The sequence below is a fragment of the Artibeus jamaicensis genome, unplaced genomic scaffold (assembly GCF_021234435.1).
Source record: "Artibeus jamaicensis isolate MK-2021 breed Jamaican fruit bat unplaced genomic scaffold, CSHL_Jam_final scaffold_1019, whole genome shotgun sequence".
NCBI lineage: Eukaryota > Metazoa > Chordata > Mammalia > Chiroptera > Phyllostomidae > Artibeus > Artibeus jamaicensis.
In genome coordinates, this window is record NW_026522025.1 from 4,774,131 (window position 1) to 4,790,236 (window position 16,106).

Consider the following 16,106-nt stretch of genomic DNA (forward strand, 5'->3'; position numbering starts at 1 on the left):
CCCTGACTTTGACTGGTTCGAGTGGCTGCCATTCAGAAAACTTTGGCGCCCAGCCCCTTTCGTTCCCAGCAGACCTTGCGCACGGGAAGATGGCGGCTTCCAGGTGGAGGTCTTAAGGAGACCAAATCGGTATGGCATTGGCGTCGGGGCCCACAAGGCGGGTGCTGACTCGCCCCGGACGGCTCGGTCTTGGGGTCTATGGGGTCCCAAAACGTGGGGCGTACGAGTGGGGCGTCCGGTCTACGCGGAAGCCCGAGCCTCCTCCCCCGGATAGGGTGTACGAAATCCCTGGATTGGAGCCCATCACCTACTTGGGGAAGATGCACTTCGTGCCCTGGCTGGCTCGGCCGATCTTCCCGCCCTGGGATCCTGGCTGTACGCATCCAAAGTTCCGCCGCGTTCCTCCGATTCACGAACATCCTCTGTACAAGGACCAGGTCTGCCACACCTTCCACCAGCGTTGCAGCCTCCTCGAGGGTGAGGCCCCACGATGGGCAGGATGGGACCCTGTTCCTCTCTCCTGTACTGACCCTAGCATTCTGTGGCTTTGGACAAGACGCTCGGTTTCTTCGTCTGCGAAGTAGGGCCAATAATGATTCCTGTTTTCTGACAGTCGTCTGGATTCATGGGTTGTAAAGAGCTGTCTCTCCTAAAGCTCACGATCTCTGCGCCCCAGTCTGCTTTTCTAGCTCTGTATCTTGCAGAATTTTGTTAGACTTTACCGAAGGACACTTTCAAATTTAAGGAACAGTGGCATTGTCAGGACTAAAACTCAGGTTACCCAACTTCCACTCCAGGGTTTTTTCTGCTCCACCACAAAATCCAAAAGCTCGATTCCTAACTTTTCGTGTCTAACTCTGGTGTTTTATGAGCCTTAAAGTGAAAAGCCTCATTGTCCCCATTGCCTTTCATTTATTAATACAAAAGAAACTGCCTGAGGGTGTCTTCCGGAAAAAGTGTCTAGGCGCCCTTTAATCCCAGGCATAGCTTTTCAAATGAAGATACGCCAGAGTCAAAGTGGTGGGAGTCAAAGTGGTGTTTTTCCGGCTGGGATGAATGCCCTGTCAGCCAGAGCAGTAACCAGCCCTCTGCTGACTGGTGGGGACAATCCTTGAATAGAACAGTGTTAACTTTGATCTGTGGGTAGAGGACTGGTGTGTGGGCTTACTGCAGAAGTTAGGTCCCTAGGTCTGTGCTTGTTCCTCCCTTAGGGAAGCCAGATCTGGTGAAAGTGAATCAAGGGACTTTTGCCTGGTGCCGCAGCCCATCTTGCTGAGAGGAGTGGATGTTCCTTAATGTTTAAAGACTAAGCAGTCTGAATCAACTCGATATCAGTTATTTATACTCCATCTTTTTCTGAAAAGTATTTTGGGTATTTTAGAGAAATTTTACAACACAGCCAAATTAAATTAAAAATAGATAGATGAGGCAGTCAGCACAAAGGAAAGATAAAACAATGAGCTGAATACAAAAATTTTCTTCTATGAGGTTCTGCTTGCTAACAGAGATCCCCAAACTTGGCTTTCAGCCTACCAGCAACAACAAATGGCACAGAGACCGGAGCAGCTAACTAGGCCAGTAGCCTGTTCCTTTAAACGGTTTTATTAGCACACAGCCCTGCCCACTTGTTTACTTTTTGTCTGTGGCTGCTGTTGGGCTGCAGTGGCAGAGGTGATTGTGATAGACCATATGGCCCAGAAGCTGAAAATACTTGCTTATCTGGCCTTGTAAGAAATTAAAGTTTGTTTACCCTTGGGATAGGGGAAAAACGTTTTCAGTTATGCGGTTTACCATGTCCATAAGAATGAACGATGCCAGCCTTCATATATAGTAAGGCCAGGGAGAGGAGCAGAAGGTCTCAGGGAGACAAATGCGGTATGTTTCAGAGGCCTTCTTCATACAAAAATCTGTTTAAGTAGACCAGTATAGAATCTCAGGGTTAGATAAGATGTGAAATATTATCTAAGTGCTCCCAAACTCAGGGCTCTTCAGGTTATTCATGATTTTAAAGTTATTTCCATTATTTCCAAAGGCTCCTTTCCCTTGATAAAGCAGCAGGGGCTTAATGCTAATAAATGAGGTACATTGGGTAGATATGGCCTTCTCTGGTCAGAGACTGGATGTGGGTTAATAGAAGAGATCTAGGTTTTGAAAGGTTGGCATCCATTGATCTAATCCCATAGTCTAGGCTATGTCTGAATAGACAGATGCTTATGATCTTAGCCATCTTTGCCACTGTTTTAACTCCTGCTGTGCCAGGCACTCGCCATCTCAACTGTCCTTCAATAGACAGTCCTTCCTGAAACAGAGTTGAAATGTGGCTATTCTAGCTTCTGCTCCTTATTTGTAGTTCTGACCCCTCAGAGGTTTGTGCGTGTGTGTCTGTCTCTCTCTCTCTCCCTCCCTTTTCCTCTCCCTCTGTGCAGCCTTTTCTCCAAGATGCTACCAGGCTCGCTTAGGTATCTCATTCTGAATTGTCTTTTTTGTGTGTGTGTGACTATTTGCCCCAAAGGTGTAAAGCAGGCCCTCTGGCTTACCAAAGCCAAGTTAATAGAAGGCCTTCCCAAGAAAGTGCTTAGCCTCCTTGACGACCCAAGGAACCACATAGACAACCAAGATGAACGTGTTCTGAATGTGATCTCTCACGCCCGTCTTTGGCACTGCACTGGAGACATCCCCAAGAGAGAGACCTACTGGTAAGTTTCCCTTAAGTCAGTAAGATTTCTGCTTGATTGATTTTGGAGTCGCCATGTTGTTTATGTCTCCAAATGTTTCTTCTTTTTTTCCAAGCCCAGTCATCGTGGACAGTCTGATACAGCTATGTAAGTCCCAGATTTCAAAACATCCTTCTCTGGCCAGGCGGATCTGTGCCAAAAACTACAGGTTATCCACCACCTGGAACCGAGGTCAGTCGTCTTGTATGCCAGCAAGCCGTGGTCTGTTGTTCTCTTTCTGTCTTAATTGTGCCACCAGCTCACATTCCCAGCCCCCCACACCCCACATGTGCCCTCACTGCCATCATCCATGATCCAGTTTTGTGGGCTTAGGCGTGTTCTCAGTATCATTAGCCACAGCCCAGCCTTTTTCGTTTTTAATCGCTTTTTCCCAAGACTGTTAATTCAGACATATCAGTTGAGTGCCTACAAGTGCCTACATGTTGACTATAAGGAAGTAACAAACCTCACACAGTCTGTGCTCTCACAAAGCCCATATTCTGTTCAAGAGCCTTTTAACCTTGTGCATGCATTTCTCTTCTCAGTCCAGTTTCCACATAGCTGCTCAAGTGATCCTTCTAAAGTACATGTCTTATGACCTTCTTTTTTCAAATTGTTCACTGTCCCCCAGTAGCTTAAACCATTTATCACAGTCCCCAAGGCCCTCTGTGATCGGCCAGCACGCAGTCTTTCTAGTCTTGTCTCCTGCTCAGCTGCCTGTCACCACTCGCCTCTCCCCCATGCCCAAATTTACACCTTAGCCACTTGCAGCTTTTTGGCATCAAGCTTTTACCCCTTTGCACATTCTGTGCATTCTGTCTGAAAGGCTCTTTTCTACTTTCCTCATTTGAGTAAATTCTTACCTGTAAGTCTCAACTCAGGCCCCCTTCCAATGTGAACACACAAGGCTGGGTCTTCCTCTGTGGTCCTTACTCCCACCGCGCATGTTTGTATCACAGCATACACCGTGCTGTATTGTGATTACCTGGCACGTTTTCCGTCTGCCTCACTGAACTGTGAGCTCTGCCCACGGCGTCTGATATTCATGGTCCATGACAAGTGCTGGCCGAAGGGACGGGAGTGAAGTGAGCACTGAGCTTCAGGTGTTTCAGGCAGGGACGTTCAGAGCGCACGGGTGTCCTGATGCATAGAAACCTGAAGCAGGGAGACCATCCGTGAAGTAATGTGGGATTTTAAGGGCATCTGCTTGGTCACGTTTCCCCAGCTTGCCCCTTCGAGTATGGACTTCCTGGCAAGGAGTCAGCTTTGCAGAGGTAATGGCCCCACAAAGGAAATTAGTGCACCTCATTAACAGAGGCACGCTCCTTGGCCCATCATCAAGGATTGCCTCTAATTAAACTGCCCCATTTGGAGGTGTCACTGGAGGAGGGGCGTGTAGGGGGTGGAACCGGAAACCACACTAGAGTGGTCTGTGGGGAGAGGCTAAACCCAGGGTCAGGGTCGGTCTGGGCGCATTTATCTTCCTTGCAGGTTATATGTGAGGAAACAGGAAATACTCAGAAAACCATTCTCGAGGTGTGGGTATGATTTATTTTAACAAATGGATCAGTGTATATCCATCCACAGATGTGGTATCCCTTTTTTACATACTCAGTAAGGGAGGCCACATGCAAGGCGGCCCCGCCTTTTCCCTGGGTGTAGTAGCCTTTCTCCCAGCCTGTAGCCTCGGTGCTCTCTCGTCTCTCCTTCCTGCCGTGCCATACCCTAGTCGTCTGCCTGTATTTCCCTAAACTCTGCCTTGGAGCAGCACAGTTCCGTGCCTTTGCATGTTACTCCTTCACTGGGATGCTTTCTCTCCCCTTTCTTTGCCTGGCAAACTCTTATCAGCAGTTTTCAACTAAGGGCAGTTTGGCCGCCTAGGGGAGATTTTCCAACGTCTGGAGACATTTGTTGTTGTGACATGACTCGAACCAGGTTGGAGTGGGGGTGGTTCTCCTGGCATCCAGCGGGTAGCGGTCCGGGGTGCTCTCGGACATCTACAGGAGAGCCTCCCTCACCAAAGAGTTACCTGGTCCAAAATGTGAATAGCGCCAAAGTTGAGAAATTCTGCCGTTAGCTGTCCTTCAGAAGCTAGTTTGAAGGCAGCGCAGTTTTCAAGAAGCTTCCAGGCCTGGAGGGGGTCAGTCCTCCCACCTCTGCTGTCCCTGAGTCACACTTTCGTTGTAGCGTTTACTACCCAGCGAGCTTCTTCATAGCAGAGCGCAGCTCTCATTTTTTGTTCCCCAGTGTAGGGCCAGGCTTAGTACGATCTGTGCGGTGCAGCCCTGAACCCCCAGAAACCTCCAGGTCTTAGGGGTCGCTGGGAAGAGAACGCAGGAAGAAGAACGCATTGGTCAATTTCCCTCTTAAGAATCCCTGGGTTAAGAACTTAACCAAAGGTTTGTTCCCTGGGATCAGGGTGATTAGCCCAAGAGGTGTTAAGAGATGAGCGTGGCAGGACGGAGCTGAGATGAGGCTTTAGACCAGGCTGGACTAACCGTCTCTCTCCCCTGCAGAAGCTCTTCTCCTGCAGGTCCATGGTTCCGGCGGAGCCCGACTGAATGCCAGGGACCCTCTGCCCGCCATCGCCTCCAGAGAGGAAGTTGAAGCTACTCAGAACCATGTTCTTGAGACCTTCTATCCCATATCTCCCACTATTGGTCTCCAGGAGTGCAATGTCTACGATGAAAAAGACGACACGGGTACGTCTCACAGCCTTTGACTTTCGGGCAGTGTGGAGAGGAGAGGCGTGCTTTTTCTCAAAGGGAAGGGTATATTGAGTACTTACTATGAGCTGGGCACCTGAGAAGCATCGCTGTTACATTGGAGTTTTAGTGGGTGGCATGCGAGGCTTTAGATGAGGACCAGATGTTCCCTGTATTCGTGATAGGTCCCTTGAAAGACACCCTCTTCCTCTGTACCATGTAAATGCTGGCCAACCTCCTGGCAGGACTGAGGAAGCCCCACCGGCCTTAAATGGGGCTATTTATACAAACACCATCGAAAAAGGCACCACCCAGTCAGCCCAGACAGAAACGGGAGTCAGGCTAGGCAGGCCCACGGCTCCCGCAGCCCCCTCAGTCATTGTGAGCTGCAGCGTGTTTCCTTAGCCTCTATTTCCACAGCTGCGACCTCGGTCACAACCCACTGCCTCTACTTGCCCATTGCCGCAGTCTCCCAGCCAGTCACTGTGACCCCGGCTGTGTCCCTCCAGTGCACAGTCCAACCTTTCTAATACAAATGTAATTCCGTCTCTCTCCACGCCCGCCTCCCCTCTTGTCTGTTGGATAAAGTTTGAACCCCTTGGCTTACCACACAAGGGCCTTCAGCTCTGGCCTCTGCCCCGCTCCAGCCTCATCTTCACCCCCTCATTCACCCCCGTGTCCCTGCTGCACCAAACACGCCTTCCCCTTCTCACTGACATGCTTGGACTCATTCTCTTCGCTCTGCCTGGGACTCATGACCATTTGCCTTGTTTTGTCTTCTGCTTGATAACTGCCCACCTTGCACAACTTGTCTTAGAAGTCACATCTTCCCTGGGGTGCCTGGGCCTGTTCAGGTTCCTCAAGGACTTTCGTCTTTCCTTGCGCAGCCCCCTTGTGTGTTGACATGTCTCTCTGTGTAGCTGTGATCAGTTTCCCTGTCTGCCTTCCCCTCTGAACTCTGAGCTCCTCAACGGCAGTGCCGGCTCTGCAAGGCTCTGTTCTGGTACCTGGTGTAGAGCGCGGCACAGAGGGGGTGCCGAGTGTCGTGTCTGCCTGTGCCGAGGTCCTGAAGCAAGGCCCGAGGCGACAGGGGGAGCCGTGTCTCTCCCAAGTAGTGCCTTCTCTGGGGTTTTCAGAGCCACGTAGTCCCGGCCTCTTTCTCCCTCCTTTTCACCCACTTTCACTGGTCCAGGTTACTCATTCTAGAATCCCCCAAACTGCCAAGGGTGTACCCAGGCCGTGCAGGGGAGGAGAACAGTGACCAGCAGGGTCATGGCTGAGATGAGCAAGTGCCAGACTTGGGTTCTCAGTACCAGTGCTGTGCTAATAATTGTGAAGTCTGAGGCAAGTCATTTGTTCCCGGTGAAAGTATTGAATTTTGCAAATGATTTGCTTTTTTAAAAAAATTACTACCATAGGTTTCAGGTTATCCTTCTGCTAATATCCCTGTCACCCATGTGCCTGAACGAGAGGGAGAAAGGGGTGGAGGTGGACTCATGCAGGAGTTGCCTATAACAGCGCGGCGCACCTTTTCCATAAAGAGCCACGTAGTGAACGTTTTTGGTTTTACAGGCCACGTGTGGCCTTTGCCACAGCTACTTAATGGACTGTATGTCAGTGTGCTCTGGTAAAAGACTTTATTTTCAGAAACAGGTGGGGGCCAGGTTTGGCTGGCAGGCTGGAGTCTGCCAGCCCCTGAGCCGGCGTGGCAGTGTTTGCCTTGACTGAGTCTGGGCAATGCCTGCCTCTGAGCTCAGGTGGGGTGACTCTCCTGAGGCTTTGGAGCAGGCTCATTAATCTTTATGCCCTCCACACGGCTGTGTATCTTACAGGATTCCAGGAGGGTTATCCATACCCCTATGCGCACACCCTGTTTTTGCTGGAGGCAGCCAATATCCGACCTTACCGCTTTCCGCCAGAGCAGCTGAGGGCCAAGATGATCCTGTTTGCCTTCGGCAGTGCCCTGGCTCAGGCCCGGCTCCTCTACGGGGTACGTATGTGGAGGAGACCCCTGAGCTGCTGTCCGCGTGGTGATCTCCCGCCTTACACAGCTCAGAGAAAGAAAGGGGCAGAGAGGGTCCCTCGCATTATTGAGGAGTTTCAGGGAAAGGCGCCCTACTCACCTGCAGAGGGAGCTGCCGTCCCCTGGGGCCTCCATAGTTGACATAGTATCCCACGCAGTTTCACTGTGACCCCAGCGTTTGCGTCATGCCACTGAGTCCCAGGGAGGCCGAGCTGCGTCTGCAGCGTTACACAGCAGTAAGGAGTGGAGAGGGTTCCGGAGCCGGGCACACCCAGCTGCCGAGGCTTCGGTAGTCTGTCTGCAGCGTTCCCCTCTGAGCTGTAGTGTCCGAACCGAAGCCCCGGGCTCCACTTGGCAGGCAGGAGACCTGGAGCAGGAGTGGGCCAGACCTGTCTGCTTAGTCAGGACAGGTTCTGGGGACCCGAGGTACCCCTTGGTGGGAGCACCTTGATTCTGAGAAGAGGCCTCGGGGGCCTCGGATGGTGTAGGATGCAGGCTGAGTGGTGTCATACAGAGCTGTCACAAGACTGGAGGAAGCCTCTCTGGGAGCAAGGGGTGGGGAGAGGTTCTGGGAACTGCTGCCAGCTTAGAGCCTAAGGCCCTTCTGTGGGGGAGGGAGGGCCGGAGGAGGGGGGGCGGAATTCAACACGACCTGTTGCCCCTCCCACTCTGCCTGGAACTAGGTGGGGCTGGGGAGGTGGTTAGCCGTATGAAATGCTGAGAGGCATGAGTTTACCTGTATTGAACATCTGCTACCTGCCAGACATTGAATTAGGGTGGTCCTCAAAATATGGTCCTGGATTGGCAGCATCAGCATCAACTGAGAACTTGATGGAAGTGTAGGTTCCCAGACCCACCCTGGGCCTGCTGCGTCAGAAACTGGGGGTGGCTGGCAGTCGGCGTCGGACAGCCCTCCGGGGACAGCGGTACGAGCTCAGGTTTGGAACCGCTGCATCATTGAATCCTCGTAGCAACCCCTCGTACCAACAGCTTCATTTCACAGATGAAGACAGGGAGGCGGAGTAACTGTCTGAAGTACCTAAGGGATTTGCAGCTGTCATACCTTCACATGACTTTCTTGTGCCTTCCCAGTCCTTGCAAGGTTCTCTTTGTTTCCATTCTCTACATACTTCCCAAAGGCTCTGGAAGGTTCACTAACCTGCCCAAGAGTTCACAGCTAATAAGCAGATTGCCCAGCCTCAAAGCTCTGGTCTGTTCAGCTTCATGCTGCCTCCCATCTCTGGGGCGGGGAAGGTGATGGGGACCATCACGGGCTTCTAGGCCTGCAGGTTCGTCGTCGCTTCTGTGCCAGCAGAGCATGGGTAGCAACGCTGCCACTAACTGCTACCCAGTTGGGTAGAAAGGGGGCCTCCCCGACCCCTCCAGGTACAGATTATTCCTGGGGCCATGAAGTTGAGCAATTATGGGAAGAGCCTCTGTGTAAAAGGTAAAATTGCTGAGAAATTTATGTACTACCCGCAGCTTTATTGATCTGTAGAGGGAGATAAGAGTCAATACAAAATTCTCAGCTAACACTTAGAGGTACTTTTCTTTTATTTATTTCTCATGCAGCTAAGAACAGGTATTTCCAAGGCCAGCGGTCCCAGTGTGGCCCCCAGCGAGGTCTGGCATTAGCTGTCCCTGATGTTAGGTGCGGCCCCGGCAGGGTGAGCCGAGGCGGCATGCTCAAGTCGAGGTCTCTGTCCAGTGGGTAGCGGTCACAGAACTGGGTTGCTGCAAGGTCTCAGTAGGGTGGACGTCTGATTTGTCACCCATATGGGGACACCACTGAGCAGGAAAAGAGGCGCCGTTATGGGATAGCATGGGAGACAAGGTATAGACGGAACAGTCGTATTTTAAGTGATGTGAGAGCACGAGGTCTGGTTCGCACCTCATGGCTCACGTGGAGCAAGTTGCGCCGCCTCTCTGAACCTGCTTTCCCGTCTGGTAGTGGGAATACACCACTGCATTTACGAGATGGGGAGTGATTTTATGTAAAACTGTCACAGTGCCTGGCACATGACAGGCCCTCAGTAAATGGCTATCAGTGTAGTCATTGTTACCAAGCGGCACTAATTCAAAGAGATAGTTAGCACGTGGATTGACTGGTGAATTCCTAAAGCGGACGTGGCGGGCTGGACCACCGCAGGAGTCTGGCCTATTCGCAGAGCTGCACTGACGGCATGAAGCCCCGAAGAGACCGCTGCCCGCCTCCCGGGTGCCCGGCCCCTGGGCACAGGCAGATGTGAAAAGTGAGCATGGCTGAGGCTGAGCTGCCCTGGGTTCTAAGGCCACACGTTGGTGACTCCAGACAGGCCACTTGCCCACTGGATCTGTTTGCTCGTCTGTCCAGTGGAATAACTGAAGGGGATTATATACATCCTCACCCTGCAGGCCCGCAACTGAGAGAGCTGATGTCACTGTTGTTGCCATTAGGTGACGCCAAGAGTGTGAGGGACTTCCTGTTGTTGACCTCCCAACTCACCTTCCTGTCCTGTGCCACTTGCCGAGCCGTCACCTCTCAGTGGCAGGAATTACTACTTTAATGTGTTCAACTTGCCCAGCAGGCAGGCAGAGCCAGGCTGGGAGAGGGCCGGGGGCCTGGCCCCGCTCAGCACCCTAAACTCCTTTCCATCGTCTTGTGGCGAAAGGAGTAGATGGGAGCAGGCACTGTTGGAAAGGCCAGAACTAGAAGCTACCTTGTCTGTGCTGTGCCCCACACCCAGTTTCACGTGTGATTTACTCGTCCTCTTTTCCCCTCAGCGTGACGCCAAGGTGCTGGAGCAGCCAGTAGTTGTGCAGTGTGTGGGCACCGATGGGCGTGTCTTCCAGTTCCTGGTGTTACAGCTGAACACCACAGATCTGGCCTCCAACGAGGGCGTCAAGAATCTGGTGTGGGTGGACTCAGACCAGCTCCTCTACCAGCACTTTTGGTGTCTCCCAGTGATCAAAAAGAAGGTGGTTGTGGTAAGTCCAGCAGTCTCCTGCCTTTGACTGGAGCAGGGCCATGACTCACCCTATCCAGGGAGAGCAGGGGTGGGGCTAAGGGGATGCCCTTGCGTGGGGCCCTGGCTTTAGGAGCCGCATGCCCAGGACCTCTGACTGCAGGACTCCCTCAGCCCTGCCCGTCACCTCAGCAATGCTCCCACCCTGGGCCCTGCCCAGCTCTGTACCTCCCTTCCCGCTTCCTTCTGCACCCACCATGCCCAGCTCCTCACAGCTCCCCAGTGTGCCCAGCACTTAGGTAGCTCAGGATCTGAGTGGGTGCTGCATAGGAGGCTTCTCCCTGGCAGCCCCCACCCCCGTTTCCCTGCCGTCTGGCCGTCCACTCGTCCTTCCAGGTTTAGCATCGGGACCCACCAGCCTGTGCCCATAGCCCCTGTATTCCCACATCCCACGCGATCGCATTGCTGTTCTGCAGTCTTCTGTTTACATGTTTTTCTCCTCCATCAAATGGAGCTCCATGATCCTGGAAGGCAGGGCCTGTGAGCAATGATCATTCATTTCATCCCACAGACGGGAGCCCCTCCCACAGCATGTCACTGCTGCACCCCGGTGCCCACCCAACGAGTGCAGGCCTGCTTCCTGTGCAAGGGCAGTGGCAGCATCAAAATCCATTCGGAAATTGTGTTGTAGGACTTTGAGGAGACATAACGCAGGGTTGGGGGATGGGAGAGACAGTAGGGGCGCTGCTGGACCCAACCACCGCTGACCCACGTCCCACACTGAGCCTCAGCGGATTTGCTAAATGAACATTATCAGCACGTCAGTTGCGGAATTAGTTCTCCAGCATCTATCAGTGTTGTTTCTACCTTTGAAATGCCTCCCAGGCCTGGGCCCTTCTCTTTGCCCCACACACCGTGTCCCCCTGCCCAGCCACGCTGGCCACCTCCACGGGCCTCTGCTCTGAGTCACGCTCTCCCTTCCCCCTGACACGTCTGTCCTCTTCCTCCAACCTCTTCCTTCCAGAACACTTGCGCCAGGCTGTCCTGGTTTGGTCAGTGGCTCCTCTCCTCTCCAGTTCAGCTCCTGGCCCCTGCCCCCCCCACCGGTGTCAGTCTTCTTGCCCCTCCTGCCTTCATATGTGCCTCTGTAACAGGCTCCCTGCTGGTCTCTGAAGTCTCCTTCCTTTTCTTTCTCTTTCTGCCCCATTCTACTTGCCCTTTAAAACTCATTAAAAAAAAAAAGATTCATACACGGTTGTTTCCGTGTATTGTTTCCATGTATCAAAGGCAGTGAGTTAGTCATTTTCTCCCATTTTTCTTAGCATCTTTTTCCTAGTTCTGTTACAAGGCCTGTCACCTTTTACTATCGTCATTTGAACACCTGGCTGTACGCTCCTTAAGGGCAGGAGCCAGATTCAGTCACCGGGGCTTCCCAGCCCTGGGTGCAGGCCCAGTACAGAGAGGGTGCCGGGTAAGAGTATGAGGAAGGAGTGAGGACTTACAGTCCCTGGGGGTGAAAAGGAGCAACAGACCGTTCGTTTGTGGTGGTCGAAGTCAGAGGGATTGGGGGGGGGGGAGTGTCAGGTCATTGTCAACAGACTGGCTGAAAGGAGCTAGGAGTGCTTCCTGTCCTCTCCCACCCAGCCCCTCCGGCGTCTCCGCGGTGCCCACTCTCCGGGGCCCCTCCTTGGTCCGTGAGAGAAAGAAAGAGTTATTACCCAGGTACTTGGGATTTACATAAAACCACCTTTGTTTTAATTGCTGCCATTAAGCCTGGTAGCAGGACCCTAATGGGTTACGTTCTTTCCAGGAACCTGTAGGGCCGACTGGTTTCCAGCCAGAGACGTTCAAGAAGTTTTTAGCTCTGTATTTGCATGGTGCTGTGGGAGCCAAGGAGCCTTCTGAGGCCTGAAGCCCCCCGAGTCCCCCTTGCTGAAGATCCTGCATCTGGGTTCCAGGCCGTTTCTGGGCCTGCCTGGGGCCGCAGTGCTGTTTTTGGCCGGTGGGGTCAGTGACAGTGAAGAGTACTTCCGGTGCTGGAGCCTGTGCTTGGTGAGAGGGCGCTGTCCGCAGGGGCTGCAGTCACATGCGGGTCCGCACCACACGCCTGTCCCGCACAAGGGCAGGCCCTGCTGCCTGCGCTGCCGCAGCTCTGCGTACAACCCGTTTTTGGCTTTGGACGAGAACCTTCCTCTCTCTGAGTTTCAGTTTATTCACCTGGAACTTAGGGCATAATAATATGGCCTGCCTTGTTTTGAAGACTGTAGCTTATGTATACGTAGCGTCTGAATATAGTATTTGCTGTATTGGGTTGGCCAAAAAGTTCATTTGGTTTCTTCCGTAAGATGGCTGTAGTAGTGCTTTGTTGTCTTTAACTTCATTTGAGAAAATTTTGTTAGATTGTATTGTGACAGCTGGCCTATTAGTATGCATTAAAAAAATCAAAATTGGTGAATTTTTGTGTAGCCAATTTAATAGTGAAGATGAAAGAAATTACGCAATGTTTTTCGTGTACTGTGCTGTTATTTCAAGAAAGGTAAAAACAACTGAAATGCAAAAAAAAAAATGTGTGCAGTGTATGGAGAAGCTGCTGTGACTGATCAAATGTGTCAAAATTGGTTTGCGAAGTTTTGTGCTGGAGATTTCTCACTGGACGATGCTCCATGGTTAGGCAGACCAGTTGAAATGGATACTGATCAAATCGACACATTAATTGAGAACAATGAGCATTCTAGAACATGGGAGAGAGCTGACATACTCAAAATATCCAAATCAATAGTTACAGGTGAAAACGTGTCTTTTACTGTATAAAAAAAACCCGAGTGGTCCTTCTGGCCAACCCAGAGATCCCTCACTAGTGTCCTGGTGAACGGGTTAGTACATCCACGTCCAGCTGGTGTCTGTTTGTTCTGATAGCATCAAGCCTACTCCAGGCCACAGCCGCTTGCTGAGTCCGCACACACCCTTGCAAGGTAAATGTCATTTCCCTGTTCGGGAGAAATGGAGAGTGCTGTGTTATGTGTTAGGCACTTTCTGGGCCCTAAAGAGGAAACACAGGCAGTGTAAGGGAGATGTCCAAGGTCACACAGCTGGTGCTTTAGGTCTGCTTCCCCAGAAAACATGGAGATTGGCAGGTGGACATTTGGGGAAGTCCTTGACCAGCACCTGTGGAGAGTGATGGCGGCCCTGGGTGGGGCTCTGGGGGGGGGGGGACAGTGGGCCCCCCAGAGGTGAGGTGCTGAGCCTTTCCAAAGACACCATTGGCCTGTCACCAGTTGTTGGATATACACTGCTCCCGAGAGCTGGAGAACCTGGGCTAGGTGGCGTCACTGGGCAGAGTGCAATTCCCAGAGGGACCTGGCTGGGGGTGGTTTGGCGTGGGCATTCCTGCTGCTGGCGCTGCTCTCTGAAGACGTGGCACACAAGCCGCACCCACCGCTGGAGAGATGGCAAGGAAGTGTGTGAGGCCCGTGTCTGACCATCAGGCCCATGTCCTTTCCACTTTTGGGCTTGGCAGGGATAGGGGTGTGGGGGCAGGAGCGGTTACCAGCAAAAAGATCACACTGGTGGTGGGGGCAGGGGGTGGAGGGGTTCCTGGAGAGAGACAGGTAGCGTGGGAAAGCAGGGAGTCACAAAGCATTCTGGGAAAGCAGGGAGGCTGGAGTGGCCAACTCCCAAGGGGCCTTGAATGCCAAGTACCCAGGCTTTCCATGGCAGGGAGCCTGGAGCAGGGGGGCTCACTGAGTCCTGTTTCCCATTTTACTTTCTATTTTAGAGATAATTAGTACATAACACCTCTCCTGGGGACCTGACCCACAACCCAGGCATGTGCCCTGACTGGGAATTCAATCAGTGACCCTTTGGTTCATAGGCTGGGGCTCAATCCACTGAGCCACACTAGCCAGAGCTACACCCTTTTTAAAATAAATTATTGATTTTAGAGAAATACCGCTTTTGTTGGTCTACTTATTGATGCATTCAGTGGTTGAGTCTTGTACGTGCCCTGATGGGGATTGAACCTGCAACCTTGGCGAGTGGGGATGACACTCTAACCAACTGAACTACCTGGACAGGGCCTGCACCTTCCTTTTCCACCTAACACCTTAGGCTCGCCGGATCTTGCCACATCAGCACACAGGAGCTCCCCGTTCTTCCGAGCGCTGCACTAATACCTACCGTGGACAGTCAGGTTAATTTTCTGTTGTTAGCTACTACACATGATGCTGCAGCCGCATCTTTGTTTGAGTATCTTACAGTGTTTGCCAGCATAGCCACTGGATGAATTCCTAGCAGAATTGCTGAGTCAAAGGGATTTATAAAAAATAAAAACCCCTGGTCATGTGTGGAGGACAAGCTGGCAGGGCGACCAGACAGAGCCCAGCTGGGGCCCAGTACGGGACGTGGCTGAGTGGTGGTGAGGACTGGAGGCTCGGCCGAGCAGGCAGGCGCTCTTGGAGACGGGTGGCAGGAAGGGGAGTGAGAAGGAAGCCTGGGTCTTGAAGGCTGGGACGTAGGCTACAGGAACTGGACAGCCAGCGATGAGATGACCTTGAAGCTTGAGGGCTGCCCAGGAAAGGGGCCACTGCTGCAGGGCAGGCCTGAGCCGCATTCCCCTGGCCCGGCCCCAGTGGCTGGTCTTGGCGTGTCCTCTTTGGAGCTAAGCTGTGGAGTTGGGCGCCCACTGCGCCCTCACTTTAGGCCCCTTGCAGCTGATCTGCAAGGGGGAGCTGGTGGGACTGGTGGCTGTTACCCTTCCCACACAGGTGAGGAAGCTGAGGCCCAGGGTACCTGGCATAGCCGAAAGGCTCCTAAGTGACAACAGCTGCCCGCTCCACAGACACGTACCCACCTCCCGACACGTACCCACCCGCCTACCTTCTCGTCACTGCTTTCGTACATTCTCCTCGAGCACAGGAAGGGGAGACACAGCATGACTTCCGAGACCCTGGGCGGGGTGACGGTCTGAGAGCAGACTGCTGACCCAGTCATTGAGTCTGGGGGAGGAAGGGGCGAGGCCATGCTACTGGTATAAAAACCCACTTGCAGGGACTTGGACTTGTAAGCAACAGACTTCTGGAGCCAAAATTCTGACACTGCCCTTGTGAACAGACAAGGACCTGCTCTCCTGTGGTCAGACTGGCGTCTGGTTGGGCCGTAGGAAGCATCCCCACTTCATTTCCAGCGGTGGCAAGGGAGCTGCAGTCCCGGGTGGGGGAGCCGTTTCCCAGCCTGCTGTGTCCCAGCCTTCCTCTCAGCGCCTCCGCCCCTCCTCTGCAACACGGGACAAAGCACCTCCCTTCCAGGTTCTCCCCACTTTCAGATGAATAAGCTGCATCTGACCAGGAGGTTCTTGCCAGGGCTGGAGCCCTTCGGAAGCCAGTGAAAAGGTGGGCCTTCCCCAGCAGGCTGCTCTGGCGTCTCCCAAGCCTGGCTCAGCTGCACCCAGGGCTGGCAAAGGCCAGGGGTACCTCTGGGCTTACACAGACTCTCCCTGTGTCTTTTGTAGCGGAAGAAAGGCCCTTAGAGCCTGCCTGTGACTTGAGTGTCTCAGACTGTCCCCCCTTTGGCATGAACACACAAGTCACCAGGAAACACAGGGCCCACCTGCTCAGCTGCTGGAAGACCAGTCTTTTCAAGTGACCTCACCTCGGGTGAGTTCTCAGGCAAGCGTTCATTCATCCGAGTGTCCAAAAGCATCTGGAATGTGGCAGGTGGGCTC

The 16,106-nt window shown here is 52.9% G+C and overlaps 1 protein-coding gene across 2 annotated transcripts; it reads left to right on the forward strand.

Annotated features, from left to right (window-relative positions):
* The first annotated feature begins 62 nt into the window (after positions 1–62).
* MRPL37 (mitochondrial ribosomal protein L37) lies at positions 63–12,892 on the forward strand. 2 transcript variants are annotated; one of them, XM_037161590.2, is made up of 7 exons: positions 63–477; positions 2,513–2,696; positions 2,791–2,906; positions 5,231–5,416; positions 7,252–7,409; positions 10,206–10,409; positions 12,198–12,892. In XM_037161590.2, the coding sequence occupies exons 1-7, from the start codon at positions 132–134 to the stop codon at positions 12,297–12,299; spliced, it is 1,296 nt and encodes a 431-aa protein (XP_037017485.2). In that variant the 5' UTR covers positions 63–131; the 3' UTR covers positions 12,300–12,892. The 2 variants fall into 2 exon arrangements, with proteins under 2 accessions (XP_037017485.2, XP_053511528.1); XM_053655553.1 differs by lacking the exon at positions 12,198–12,892 and adding an exon at positions 10,959–11,908.
* The last annotated feature ends 3,214 nt before the right edge of the window (positions 12,893–16,106 follow it).

Bases quoted from the DNA above. Each gene is read 5' to 3' on its own strand.
- MRPL37 (XM_053655553.1), top strand. From the start codon at position 132: ATGGCATTGGCGTCGGGGCCCACAAGGCGGGTGCTGACTCGCCCCGGA. The intron at 2,697-2,790 runs GTAAGTTTCCCT...TTTTTTTCCAAG, and splicing joins CCCAAGAGAGAGACCTACTG to CCCAGTCATCGTGGACAGTC. The intron at 10,410-10,958 runs GTAAGTCCAGCA...TTCATCCCACAG, and splicing joins TCAAAAAGAAGGTGGTTGTG to ACGGGAGCCCCTCCCACAGC.